The 15336-nt window shown below is 36.6% G+C and overlaps 1 protein-coding gene across 1 annotated transcript in view; it reads right to left on the minus strand.

Annotated features, from left to right (window-relative positions):
• LOC113508520 (protein scalloped-like) overlaps positions 1 to 15336 on the minus strand; it is a gene marked incomplete in the record, with an annotated part of 61468 nt that overhangs the window by 22427 nt on the left and 23705 nt on the right. Inside the window, 1 exon segment of the mRNA XM_026891606.1 lies at positions 697 to 827. Coding sequence (XP_026747407.1) covers positions 697 to 827 — 131 coding nt within the window.

Genomic DNA, 15336 nt, shown 5'->3' on the forward strand with positions numbered 1-15336 from the left:
AATTCCTCAATGCGTATTTACAGGAACCATAATGAGAAAGGAATTGCATTCAAAGCAATATAACTTTTTATAGCATAAGGAATCTCGCAAAGCATGCTGTTTCTAAAAATATTTTCTTGTGAGTTTTAATGGCACAAGCAGGCTTATATCCATTTACAGTTTGATTTCCTGATAAATTTTTGTTTACGCATTTATTTGAATTTTGGAATTATATTGATGGATTATTCCTTTCTGTTATAACTATCGTCTGCAAGGAAAAGAGGTATCGGGACCGATTTTCCTTCAAAAGGTTTATGTGGCTTGAGGGATTCATAAATAGACAAATGTATCCCATATAAAACTAGCGAATTAAGTTCAATTACATTTCTTTGCAGGATACCTTCATCACGCTCTTTCTTTCTTCTTTTCCAACACATTTCAGTACTCAATACTTTTATTGTGTTCCAAAATGTACATTTATAAGTTGTTGTTAAAGCTAGTAAATAGAATAGAAACTAAATTTTGGACCCTGTCAGGCACAGCATAGCAGGATAAGAGAGGAGAAAGATCAATGATTGTTTACTTTTAATTCTATAAACGTAGGTATGTATATTGAACAGAACTTTCTTTTTCTAATTCTTTGGACATTATAAATTGTTTACTTACTTCTTGCGTATTATTCTGAGCTACATTAAGTTTGTTTTATGTTATATTTACCTTTTCATCGTCACTGGCATCGCCGACGTCGAGGTGCTTGGCGTCGGCGCCGCCCGAGCCATTGGTGTCGGGCGCGCCGGCCGCCGCGCTCCACGGGGACGCAATGGTGCCGGCTGCGAGCGCGCCGCTCGCTGGAATAAATAAACATACATGTTTAATAATAATATAAACAGGGTTTATTTTCATGGGTAGTTGATACGGCTGAAGATTTGCTAAAAGAGTATGTTCGATTTCAACGACTTTTCGTTAGTACAATTTATTATTTAAGATAAATTAACCTGTGCATTGCTCAGGACTTAAACGCATCCTTTTAACGATTTTCTTAACTATTTGGTTATAACTGCACTATAAACCAACTCACTTACATCAAACTAGCCGTAAAACAGAATACACGTGCAGAAAATTCGTTTAAACGAAATCTTGATAAGGTATACAATTTATTTCCCAAATTACGTTTATTGGTTGTACGCCAAAGATTTCCATCATTCGATAGCTGATTACACAACAATCAGTATTACACTCGAAGTAACTCTACTGTTGATAATGTGAGTGTGCGGCCGTGAATATGACGCACTATCCACGTAGATAATACGCGAGAAAAGTAACAATCGGAGCTGTTAAAGACAATTATCCTTTAACAACGGCTCTTGTTTCGCACCTTTATTACTGTGACGAAACAACCGAACAGCCTGCGACGTGGATATCAATAATAAAATATGCTTAATTAATCGTCATAAAACAATCAGTGTCAAGGTAATTTATACAACAGTGAAAGTTTGAACGAGGCTTTGGAGCAAACGGCAGGATACGGCACCTTTTAATATTAAGAAATCGGATGGTGAAATGCTTTTGTTATTCTTTTACCCAATAACGTTTTTGTTTTAATACCAATTGGTACTGTGACAACGAAAATTTCCTATTTAAATTTATGTTTTCCTTATGAGACCTTGTCTTTTTCGTCTATAAAGGGATCCGGTTGACAGTGAATGTTAACGGTATAATGCATACTGAAAGTCGTGTGAAACGTTTTTTCGGTTATTGCAAAAGTAATATTGGACGCGTCTACATTTTTGAAGTGTATATGTAATATCAGTCCTTCATATTGAATTTATTTCTTACTATGACATAGTACGTAGTAATACATGGATATGTCTGGTAGTGGCTGACTCGAGTGCGTCTGACGTCAGAACGTTTGTTTGTTTACCGTGTCGGATGCTCGTCTTGTAAACTTCCAATCGTATTGTGGCGCTACGATAATACATCAACCAAAGCCGCGGTCGGTTTGTAACTATTTTTATGGCATTACAAAAAGCTTTTAAATTAGCATTCATTCTTTCAGAACGATGTCAGGTTCTGATAGATCCATTTCCATGAGCAATAAATTAAACTCTACGCCCACAAATCTCTTTACATTTGCAACTCTACACTGTTGTGAAGTTAGATTTATGCCTCATTACATGCATGTTCTTTCAAAAATCTACGTTGAACCAACAGAGAAATACCTATTCAAGAATTTATAATACTCGAGGAGCTTCATAAAGAAAATAACACTGAAAAATTGAAGATAAGAAGCTCGAATTCAAATTTTCATAATACCGAATAATCTTTGTTACCTCAAGATCGGAGGCGAGCTCGTAGGCATTCCGGAAATTTTCATATTTACTGTTACAAATATGCAGGTACGAAAACATTTACAATATAAATATAATATCAAAAACGGAGAATTTCTTTATGAAGATCGGATCGAGAGTCGAGAGAGTAAAGTATGCGCCCGCCTCCTTCGCGACGAGCTGTCCTCCTCGTTACTTTATAAATCCTATCTTTATCTACCTACTTCCCGGCTACTATTTATGTCGACGATTTTGCTTCGTATCTATTTTACAAGTAAATGTTAAAAGTAGAGTTAGTACACTTTTGTAAGAAAAGAAATAATAAGGTCGTCGCGGCCAATTAAAGTACTCTCACAATATGTCATTTCCCAATAATAATGACACTGCACATGTATAAAAAGTAGCGGCTTAGTATATTGTAATGCCAATCGGCCCACATCGACGCAACAAATTCGCATTGTCTCCGACACATACGTATTGAGAAATCGACTTATAGATGAGAAATTGACCTCTTTAGATCATAATAAGGTTTTTATCAACGCGAAATTAAAACATATTTATGTTAGAAATATCTTTATCTTTCCGTTTTATAAACTGTGTATTTACATGAAAACGCTTTATACTAGATAACGTCTGCAAATCGTAGGTAAGTAGTGAGACACAACTACACGAGTTGTATCAAGGATCTTCAATTAGGACAATTATTATTCAGCAGTGACTAATTCAAGCAGTCTCTCGCGGTTGGCTGACAAAGGGCGCATCGTGGACGTGCAATAATTAAAATAATAAAGTATGTCTCTGCTCATTGTGCTGATTTGACAAGTGCCCGCAATAAGTGGGACCCTCGCGTTGTTGCGATGGGGTCGACTCTTGATCATATTTAAACGGGACCTATCTATTTCATGCGTGCGAGATTTATAACGTCGAATTATATTAGCACTGTTTGCTATTCATTTGCATGGGCATGGTCGTTCTTTTGTGTTTTGAAGAATAGAACTAATGAATTATTTTTGTACAATATTTTGTAAAATTTGGAGAAAGCGAATGATATGAGATTTTCCGTCAATTATTAGTCAAAATAGAGTCAGTAACGCACAATAGATGTGAAGTAAGACTGTGTATCAAGAATAGAACTAGGGTAAACTCTCGAGAACATTTATAACATATAGGAGTGGGCGGTACAAAAGGCCCGTTGTATTTATAGACAACGCACACAAAGTACGTAAGTAAGTACGTAATATTAGTCACATCGAGGTAAAGACAAAACTGTTGGGACACTACCCGTACAATAGTTACGCATACAGAAGACCTTTGTGAAGCAGATGTTTATACAACGTTTTATCAACCGTTCTCCCTACAATAGTCGTAATTTCATAAGTAGGTATAGCGAATTATAAAAACATAGTGTTAAACAAACTATGTATTTTTGTAGTCCGTTTCCATTTCTCCTTGAAAGGATACATCAAATTAATAATGTTTGCCGTTCACGATCATTACAGATTTAATATTTAACAAGACAAACTGCTCTCGATTTGCGCAGATGAATAGTTCATATACACGTTAGAATGGTTTCATACAATTTCGTGTACATATGTGTTGCACGCGATTCCTGAAACAGGAATGCATTTAACATCAACAACGGAATAATTCCGGTAATTTAATGCTGTATGGCCCTTCCATATCGCGTGCCCCTTTTAAAATCCATAAAAGCACCTCTATGTTTTGTGGAACAACGAGTTTTTTTTTAATTATTTCCCATTATCCACTTATGCAATCGCATCCAATTTTAAAGTTTGTTTCGCTAATTCATATTTGTTTACGCGAACTAAAGAGTTCTAGCTTAATAGAATTAATGAAATATTAAAATTATCAGAAACATTAACATTTAACGATGCCAGTAAAACTAAATACAGTAAATTTTGAGGCATTATACGTAATTTTATTGTTCAATTAACTTTAAGTCGGCTATTGCGTGCTTTTCTATCGCAGATACATTTTAATGAGTCTATAACTTTCATCATTTCATATAACAAAATCATAGCTTATTTTTAAACAATTTAAACCATATACGACATAATTTATGAACTGATGCAAATATAATTATGTCCTAGCAAAACCAATAAATGTTCGCAAATTAATTCAGGTTTGTGGTTGAAACCCTGTTAACGTTTACAATTATTTCGTTTGACTACTCGACTAGCAATCAGAGACATCAAATTAACTACATATAGGTCCGAAATGTATGTTTTCGACTCGGATTATCGAGGGCTGACAACATTCATTTAGTAAATCAATTTTACAGGTTAGTTTTATTCATCAGACTTCTAAATGTAGCACGGACTAAAATTGCCGTGATATCTAAACGTTACATCTGATATTAAGACTATCACAACTACATCGAAATCCTTCACCGGATGCTCTACATATTTGCAGAGCTTGAATATTTCCTCAGTTAATAACGCTTTTTATCCCGCTTCTGTATTCGAGCGTACAGAAAATAATAAAAAATCATGAATCGTTATGGGAACAAAAAACGTTTACAAAGGTGGTAGCCCTAGTTGTTGGGGTGTGCGATGGGGGTGGGGCCCGGCCACCTGTGAGCGTACCGTCCGCGCAACGGTCGAGGGTTGCGCGCCAAAAGTATGTTAATTAATTTTCGGTTGACCGTCCAGTGCTCTACGGGTTTGCTCAAATCGGCCCACCGTGCGGTTTTCGTATATTTTGTTTTCAACATAAAAGGCCAGTCATGTAATCTAATAATACGTTTAATATAGTCAATAGAATAACTCAATGTTTTGTGATGATATAGCAATAACTTAATATTTATAATTATACTTTATGATCAACCGACACTCGTAGTATCCAATTACGCTTAGATACTCGTAAAGTAATCTACTACAACTCGTTGACAAAGCATGCGTGTAGTTCATACATAATCTTCGATTTTACCGTCGTCTGAGTTCAATTAATAATTCAATAGCGTTAACAGCCGCTAGGAAATGGGGCAATGGGTTTTTATTAATTCCTCCTCGGAATATTAAAGTGGGATGATTAATGATTCAGCACGATTATTATGTTTATTAAAATCTGCGCGTGCGGTGGTACAATCAAGCCGCTCACAAAGATGTTTACCGGTCGGCGTGAATGTTTACAAACGGAGTGCGACGTGTACGACACAAAGGCTGTTGCGTTTTGCGTGGTGTCGGCCACGTGGCGCGTGCACTGTGTACTGTCTGTGGAGTACACACCGCGAGGCATCACGCACGGCATGCGCTGCTAGTGTCGCATGTGCCGCAACCTCCGTGTACATTGCTCTACCGAGCTCTACGGCTGTACGACCCGGCCGCGTCCGCCGACGGCAACCGCTGCATCAGCCACTCGGTAATACGGAAACGCAGAATGTTACACCGATATATCAAAATATGTATTTAGCTAATTTTGCAAGTGTTACATGCTATACGTGATCGGTAATCATTGTCGCTCTACCTTATGTGGGTTATAAGCTGACTGTAAAATGTAGGCAATAAAAATTGAACGAACCTTAATTAACTGATCCCAGGAATCTAACAAAGCAGAGTAGCAGATTTGATATAAGAACGTTCATTATTACAATTTAGAGGAATTAACATAGCACAGCTCATCGAATCTATAGATTCAATCAAAGAATTTGTACCTACCTATATTCTGCAGTACAATCTTAATATATTTTAAAGCTTCGTATAAAGTGGATAAACTGTCCCGCGCATGGAGACAACATTAAAATGATAAAATATAACATACGTATTACGTCTGACTGTCAAAGAGAATAAAATATGAACGTACGTTTAATCATAAACTGTTGAATTTCGAACGGATCAATGCCAATTTTTTTTAATGTTTTAAAGTAACCAAATCCTCACGGATGATCAAGAGATCTCACCTCTGAGTCACGTAGACGCTTGCCAACATCGAATAATACTAATACAAAACATAGGTATTTGTGTAGATTGCTACGCCAATTTAAACTTTGAATCAATACGACAACAGTTTGTAGTGAGCATAGAAGTCGTGAATCATCGCACTCGCTTCGCCAGCTGCGAATTAAGACTCAGATTGCAAGTTCTCAGCGAATGTCTTTAGTCGTCTTGCAACATTAGCTGTAAACAGTATCACATTTTATGTGTACGTGAGGAACTTTGAGTATTAAACCAACGTGTGGACGAACCATCGTCGCGAAATTTAAACATAAAATGACATAAGATTGTTTCAGGTGTCAAAATTGTTTTTTTTTGGAATCAGGTATTTTTTAACGAATTAAATAAGTAAAATTAAGCGTACATAAAACCTCTTTACTAATCGGTTGTATCTATTGCTATGTACAGTTAAACTGTCAATTCAATTTCGATATCTTCTAATTCAGATGGCCTCTTAGTTTGAGAGACACATCCGCTAGATGCAAAACATTACAAATAAATAATGCTTTTATCTATCTTATAAATAAGCAATTGATCGTGGGAAAGAAAAACAAGTGCCGTTAATATGGTGACTAAATATGCAACTGTTTTAATACAAACAATTTACTTTTGAGATTTGCTCTACTATGTTGGTAGAGCAAATAGTATACAGGCAATAATATGCACTGAAATGTGTAGGAGGTTAGACGTAGTTGGTACAAGAGAAGAATGACATGAAGAAAGGCATATATATGCCTAGCTCTGAGTTAACGGTTTGAAAATCTCATACTGTGATCCTGACGAGAGCTCTCCTATTCCTTTCCACGGGTGTAAACCGATAAAGGGAGCTGAAGCAGTCAAAACAGCATAAGATTTGCTTTACATTATGTTGATCTACTGATAATTTACCAGACTATAGATAAATTAATATGACGTTAAAAATTTGTGACACGTGTCCTAGCGAGACATTGTGTTGCTATCAGATTAAATTGTAGTTATGTATTATTATGACTTCTAGAACAACCTAATCAATTTAATAACTAAGGTTAGGTCTTCAAACACTGTACCTTAAAGATTTGTATTTAAAGACTGTGTATATAAGAGCCAGGATAATCTTACGAAAAATAGGCAAATGACCAAAATGAAGCATACAATCTAATTGGTTTTGGGTCCTCTGAATTTGACCCTTCTTGAACGTATCCAATAAAGCGAGCGGGATATTACTCAAATATGATATAGATGGCCTGGTAACAAAGAGATACTTATGAAATTAAGGCGATAAATCAGCGTGGTCTGAGCGAGGCGGGCCATGAATGAGCACAGGAACAACGACTTATATGTAAATAATGTCGTATGCCGACGCCCGACGGCCGCTCGCCTGAATATAAAGTAATATGTCACAGGACATTACATGCCAAGTGATCGAGTGCTAATAGTCTTAGAGACTTCCACGACATGTTTATAATTGATAAGCTCCGTCTCCGGGCTCCGTTCAAAGGCAGACTCAATAAATTTTATTCAAACATAAGTCAAGACTAAATATCAATTGACCAAGAAAGAAAGTTGTTACTTTTAACAAATCAAAACAATGTTCAGTAGTGTTCATTCTATGGAAGGCGAATGGTGTATCTGGTAAGACGATTGGTTTTGCAAAACGGACGTTCAAATTACTTTTCGTATGGCGTAAATAAGAGGCGTCAGCGCGGAACGTGGACGGCGCAACTCTCAGAGATAACAACCGACTGCAAGCAGCCACAGAAGCGTTAAGCGATAAATGTATGACTCGAGTATGAAATACACATTAAGTAGTTTGTTATTGTTGATCAAAATTCTTGGGTGCATCAGAAAATTAGGAGAAATCACCATTACTGTCCAGAAAATTAATTTGCCACCTCTCTTTTTCTTTATTCTTTATTATCAAAGGAACAGAAGGTTGATCTTTAATACCTTTTCTGTAGCTAATAATAAACTTTCATTATTGGCATGGGTTCAACATGTGCAAATTTGTATTGTGATAGCGCATAATTGACAAACGTTGAATGAGATTTAAAAATAGATGAAATTAGATGTATGATATGGATCGCTATTATAATTGAAACTATTATTGTTAGGAGAGCAGTTTAATAGATGGTTTAGCGGCTTTATTGTTCGTTGTCCATTTGTTTTTATAGTTGTATGTGGACGGCGATCTGAAGTAATCAACATGTTAGTCGAGCAGCCACACTAGAACGGCTATGTAGGTCTGCTGCGACTACTGACTGGGTACTCTTGCCTTACGTCAATACAAATACCTAATATTGAGTGGTAAAGTGGTGCAAGAAACGCGAATCATATGCAAATTAACAAACCTTCAAATATTTCGCATTGCCCAACAAATTTTTTCAATAAATCTCTAACAAAACTTTAGCCATCCATTACTATTCAATATTATGCATGTCTCTACATAAGGGAAAAATTCTAAAAACTCAACCCATTCAATATATTTAGATCTTTAATATTCTCTGGCCGTACAGTGTTCAAACGTGACCTGAACTCTTTCCTATTGTGGTTCAATATCATACGACCACGTCAAAAACAATGAATTCATGACCAACTTCCAGCGCAGAGTGCGTGAGTTTGGAACGCCCGCCATCTGAATATTGAGTAATAGTTTAATGTACATATTAAAACTTCGGAGTGCGTCTAACGTACGTCGCGTCGAGTACAAACTGAACATGAAATGTATCGTCTAGCAGAGAACAGTCGGCGTCTAACTAATATTTGCGTACAAATATTAGTTAGACGTCGACTGTGTTAGATCGTGTTTGTTTCATTATGCCGCAGCCTCGCGTATGTGTAGGTACCTAATGAAGGGAATCTGAGAGCTTTAGCGAGATCAAGGTGCGCTGATAATCGAATTAATTTGAACTGCACTGAAGCCAGCTATGTAGCCGACAGAGAGCTTAACTAAGTTTATGAGTATGTTAGGTACGCTCTTAGTAGCTCTAGTGCAACAAGTTTGTTGGGAACATCTTGAGTGCTTTGAAATCGGTTAAGCCGTATAGAACCGTTCAACGGTTCTGTTCAATAGTTTGGAGCTCTTCGCAGTGTGAAATCGAGCGTTAAGACATACTGTTTCTTTAATTCATGGTTTATAGGGTCGTAAAGTGATTATTGCCGGTGCAATTAGTACTAACGGTTGTGGTGGATAGAAGTAAGCACAGCTGCGTTGTGATGGCGGGAGACAATTGTTGCCGACAATTCGCGAGGGTTCAATGACCACTCGGACGATGCAAGTAAGACGCGCTCAAACACGACGATTTTCTTCTAGAAAGTTTTAGCGTTGTCCACGTGGAACATCTACGTTTGAGCTGATGCCGCTGACTCTATATTTTATAGACAAGCGAAACACTGCATTCAGTTTTGGTATTTTTCCATGTGGTGATGCGAGTAGACAACAAGCTCGCCAACGTAACTTGATAGCTCTTTGTTCTTAAGAAAATGACTGAATCACATGTTCTAAGCGATACAATTCCAATAATTTTATTGTGGAGTGCAAGAATAAAACTTAACATCAATAACAGGAAATTCATTTATAGTGTAAATCACATGCCTATATGTAATAATCGCAGACGGCCAGCATTGTGGTCCGTTTACGATTCTCACAGTAATTATAGTTGCCATAGTAAATCAGCGCAATAATATTTCTCGACGGTATCAGGTATAATTGGATCGCAATGCGAGTAGCATCTATGCGGAAGAACGGGAGCAACATCTCTCGTTACATTCTGTGTCTTATTCTGAGAACACCATGGGAACACATCGGCCACTTTAAGCAACATAAATACTAAACCACTCATAAAACTCATTGTTCACAGCTTTCATATAAACTATCTTCATAATTAATGTCCGCAAGAATTTTCCTAATTACAGCCAGAGAATGAACAAATAAAAATATTTGCTTAGCTCTTTTACATAACTACACACGCGTGCAGGAGTGCGCAATACAAAAAAAAATATTAATATTAATAATTAATTTGTTTAATTTTTAATGAACACGGTATCCAACACTGAAGCAAATTCCGGTTCAGAAGCTTAGACAGATTTTCTTTACGGCATCTCCGGAGGAAATCGAGTCGGCAACTAATAGGCAAAACATGTCACGTTTCCGAGCTTTCAAAATACACCAAATATTTCCATTAAAATCGACGAAGCATATGAGGTTAAGTGAAAAACTTGGAACAAAGGCTGGCGTGGTCGGTGAGCTATTTAGTATGCATTTGGAAAGGAGTTGAGGCGAGAGCAATAAGTTTGAGCCCGCGATTTGCATAGATTGTGGCGGCGGCGCGGCGGCGCGGCGCGGGCGCGTGTTTGGTGATTTACTCGCGCGGCCGCGTGGGCGACGGCCAGATAACACCTGCACTGCTATTATGATGACACCTCGGCGAACCGAGCCGTACGATCACGAACCTTAGCAAAAAATATGTAGGTAACGTTAACCACGACTACAAACTTTGACCCGACACCAAAGTCGACTTGTTTACTGTTAAAATATAAGGCACACTTTGTTTCTTTTGTTATCTTATGATAGTAAATTCGAATGTGGTCGAGGTGATCATATTCTAAAGCCGTTTTATATGGTCTTGGATATGATTTATATTGTAACAAAACAACTTTAAGAGTAGAATAGAGAATGCCAAAAACGAACGTCTTTATCTTTGTACATTTTCAGAAAAAATAATCAATGTAAAGAGGAATCACTAGTTTCAGATGCTATATAAATGACTAGCTGTTGCTCGCAACTTCGTCTGCTTTTTCCACATTTTCATTGTATCTTCGCTCCTATTAGTCGCATCGTGATGGTATATAGCCTAAAACCTTCCTCGATGAATGGTCTATTTAAAACAAAAAAAAAACAATTTGAACCAGTAGTTCCTGAGATTAGCGCGTTCAAACAAACTCTTCAGCTTTATATATTAGTATAGATTATTTGAATCATAATAATAGCAAATCATCTACAGACAGATAAAATGCTTCTTTTAATATTCTACACCAGAGAGTAAGTAACATAAGAGCAACAAAGTGATATCGTCTCTTCTTGTAATTCGACTTTAAAAACGCACGTGTTAAAACAAATTAATCCGTATAAGGACGAGGGACAAAAACTAGAGGCGTATATTAAGAAAAACAATAGTAAGTCATAATCATAAATGGTGGCGGTCGTCTCGTAGGCTCTACTGTATGGCGCGTCGAGAAGGCTGCTTGTGGTTAAATTACACTCATTTACCGCAGCAACAACGTCCGTGGCATGTGCAAAATGTTGCCAGCGACGATTAGCAGAATTCCTGCCTTGCAATAGAACATATAAATGCTAAAAAACAAGGCCTTTGCGACACACATATGTACTTAATGACTGGATAGGTTAGTTGTTTTGTTGATTTTCCATTTACGTTCGTCATTCCCTTGTGTGAAGTATCAACCACCTACCGAGATAATGTTCTATCAGTTTTATTTACCTGTATAAATAATTGAGTAAGAATCTTAATTATATACCTATCTTAGAAATAATAGGCATAGTTTGCTGAGTTGATTCAATGATTTGCAGTTGCCATGTTACACAATAAGTTTGCTAATGGAATTGATAGCAGTAATTAGAGAATGAGCGGCTGCGACAGGCTGCCGCACGATCCATGGAGTTTCGACACAGACAATCGCTGGCGCGTTCACTATGCGGGTTATTATAAAGTGCAATTGTTGCATTCGTAGCGTAGTGCGTCGACGATGACGACTACTCATTTTATCTTAAACACCCGCGTGTTTGTTAGCAATGGGAAGTTTCACTTTCATAATTAACAAATGAACAACAGTTTGCACCAGTTACAATATACGCATAAGATCTTTTTAAATAATAAAATGTTCTTTGAAATCCTTGAAAGACTAATTAGCATAACTAAGTGGAAATTAACGGCTTGAACTTTCCTTGTTCATGTAAACATGCAGTGTGGACGATAACAACAGTTAATTTAACAAATGTGTTACATGATTGACTGGCATTTGTAGTGTAACGAAGGTCATATAACAAAGTTCAGGCATTGTGGTCGACGTCCGCAGTATACAATAAATATGGCGTCACAAGTTTACCGAGCATGAGCGTCATAAACGTTATGACACTGTTTCACTCAATCCGTGTCTAATGTTTCTATAAGTATGGCGAGAAAACGTACGACGATACGTCAATTGAATATCCATAACATTAGTCTATAAAAACACTTAGACTTGAGTTATAGGACTTGTGTTTCAGTAATGAATAAAAAAAACGTTTGAGATACGAATTACGAACAATTTTAGTACTAAAAAGTAGTTATTTATCATCAGTATCATCTCTGGATAGTTAAACCGGAATAATTTAGTTTTTTGTCGTAGCTTGTTTAAACGATAATAACATACATTATAACATCAAGCAAGTATAAGCAATTACAAGATTCAGATATGTAAATAAGTATAATGAGCATGTAGTACAGACATATATGAAAAAATATTTTAAATTGTCTTTACACTGAGAGAGAAAGAAAAAAATACTTATTAGACAAGGATTTTCGAACAGTTTTTAAGGTTGGATAAGATTGCTGATTTTACGTGAATGTAGTTTAGTTTATTTTAAGTAAATGTACGAATAATAATAGTGAGTAAAATCTAAGTACAATACATCAATTCATCACGAATAGATCTTGATCACCCGAAGCGCTGATTTAACGGATGATTAGTCACAAGTCAGTTACAGCCGATTAAATTGTTTCTTTATAGTTCGCAATGCATTATGCAACTTTTATTTCCATAAATTAACTTCATACCTCGAATGTAACTAATCAGACTTTTAGGTACTTGTAAATTCAATTTATTTTGAAGTCATTACTTTACAATTATCTGTCCAACAAAAAATAATGTCATCAATTTTGCCTGTTAATCTTCGGAATATTGTAAGCTTAAAATCTTATACAAAATATATGTACGTACGTATATACTATTTATACATTGGTGTGGTACAATTTAGTAGTATTTGTATGACTAATATTCCCGCTAATCCATTGGCCTCAGCCAAATAGTCTTGAGTTGAGAGATTCGGCCCCATCTAACAGGGAATTAATGATATTGAACGTCTCTATACTAATATGTTTGCATGACTCGTTCTACGACTCAATTAAAATTTAAAACATATAATACCAAGTATTCTGTATCGTCTTTTAATAAGAACTTAATCTTTTATCTTGAGGTATTCAAACATAGTCTGTCTCCGCTATTGAAGTTTCGAGGAGGCTGAATATTTTTAGAAATAATTCGGGAATTCCACCGCGGTTAAAATTTCTTCAATTGATCAAGAATTCTATAAGCCCAAGTATCCGACGGAACTTATTAATCTCAGCATTGATCACACCCCTGCTCGAGGACTTTATGTGCTCATTAATCGTTCTTTACGTAAAATGTGTTTATTTTATTACACGTAGGATTTAATTTCAAATTCTCGTAGATTTATGTAACCACTTTTAGAGGAAACTATTTTAATTAGACGTTTATATCATTCTTTAGGACGACTGTTATTGAGGTTAAAAAAACCTAGTTCTCTAAATATAACATTCTTTTCGTTTCTAGTGGTATTTAAAAGTTTTATTTTACGCATTTCCATTTTTATAGTGTTGCAAACACGGAACGTCAATCCACACCCTTACGTGTAACTGTAAAGGCGTCGCGCCAGTCATGGGCACTGTGCCAGCAACAACGGTGTTTCTCGCCGCTTCCGAATCAGTGTCGCTCGACCACTTGTCATTCAACAATCGCCGATAATTGGGGTGTTTACTTAATGATCGTTAAAAATTAAATAGATCCACGTTATGCAAACGATTAAGAGCTAGACACGGTGCCTAATTATAAACCGTTGAGTAAGTTCGAAATCGATTAACTAGTTCAGTCTTTTCCTTTCGAAATTTGTAGAATGATCTCAATTGCAGTTTAAATAATTTATTTTAAATGTTCTTGAGTTACGGCGGGTGCACTAGACATTGTAAGTAGGCCGAATCGATCACGCATCGATTGAAGTGTTGAGCTTTTGCTCCGACATAAAGCATCGTTAATACTACTTGTTTGATCTCTAACCTCTCTCGCTACATACACTACATGTAAATACAGACTATGCGCGCGTTTGTTGTGCTCACTAATTATCTTCAATATGTAAATTGTTGATTGTGTTTTCCGGCGAGCTTTAAGTTCTACATTGTATATTATTTTTATCTACAAATGAAAAAATATGTATGTGCTCTAACACACCTATTACACAATGTTATCTTAATATATCTACGGTTTGTTGGTTTGTATTATGTATTCGCATTTATTGTACGATAAAAATACAATCAAGTTTTTATTACCGGCAGCACAAAAACATCTGAAGTTGTTACTTAATAAAACATGTGTTCGGTATAACAATGAGACGGTAGCAGCACACAACAAATTCGTGTCGATAAGGTTATTACGAACTCATAAATATAGGAGTGACAAATAATGTTTAAGACACTTAAGCAGCGCGTATCAGCGCAGGGGACATGACGTAAGTACAAAGGGTGCAGGCGTCCAAGTTGTCAAACGAGAAGTTTTTATCGGGCGGCCTGTCGGCGTTGAATAGAAATGAGCCTTGAATAATGCATGTGTGGTGCGGCCCGCGTCCCGCACCTCTCCAAACTGATTTGTTGCAACCGACGTTGCAACAACACGATCACGCTCGTACACAGGTGTTTACCTTTTGTACGGCAGCAGTACGCCACGCCATCGGCTTCACTCCATGTGCTCAACGCGACATACTCGCTGACACCGCATTATGTGATATTACCTTATACAAATATTAACTCGCTGTGAGAAAAGTACTGCAGGATTTTAATAACAACTTTAACGCGATAATAGCATATTAATACAATATGACCAACGCTGCATTATAGTGTGACTGTGACTCACAACACCATTACGTAAAACTATGTTTCGTCAAGTTGAGCGTGAAATAATCCTTCGAAAGTAAACAGTTTAACGCTAGCGACGAAATAGAAAAACGTGGACGTCAACCGTGTGTTATATAGCGA

Source organism: Trichoplusia ni, chromosome 2, assembly GCF_003590095.1.
Source record: "Trichoplusia ni isolate ovarian cell line Hi5 chromosome 2, tn1, whole genome shotgun sequence".
NCBI classification, from domain to species: domain Eukaryota; kingdom Metazoa; phylum Arthropoda; class Insecta; order Lepidoptera; family Noctuidae; genus Trichoplusia; species Trichoplusia ni.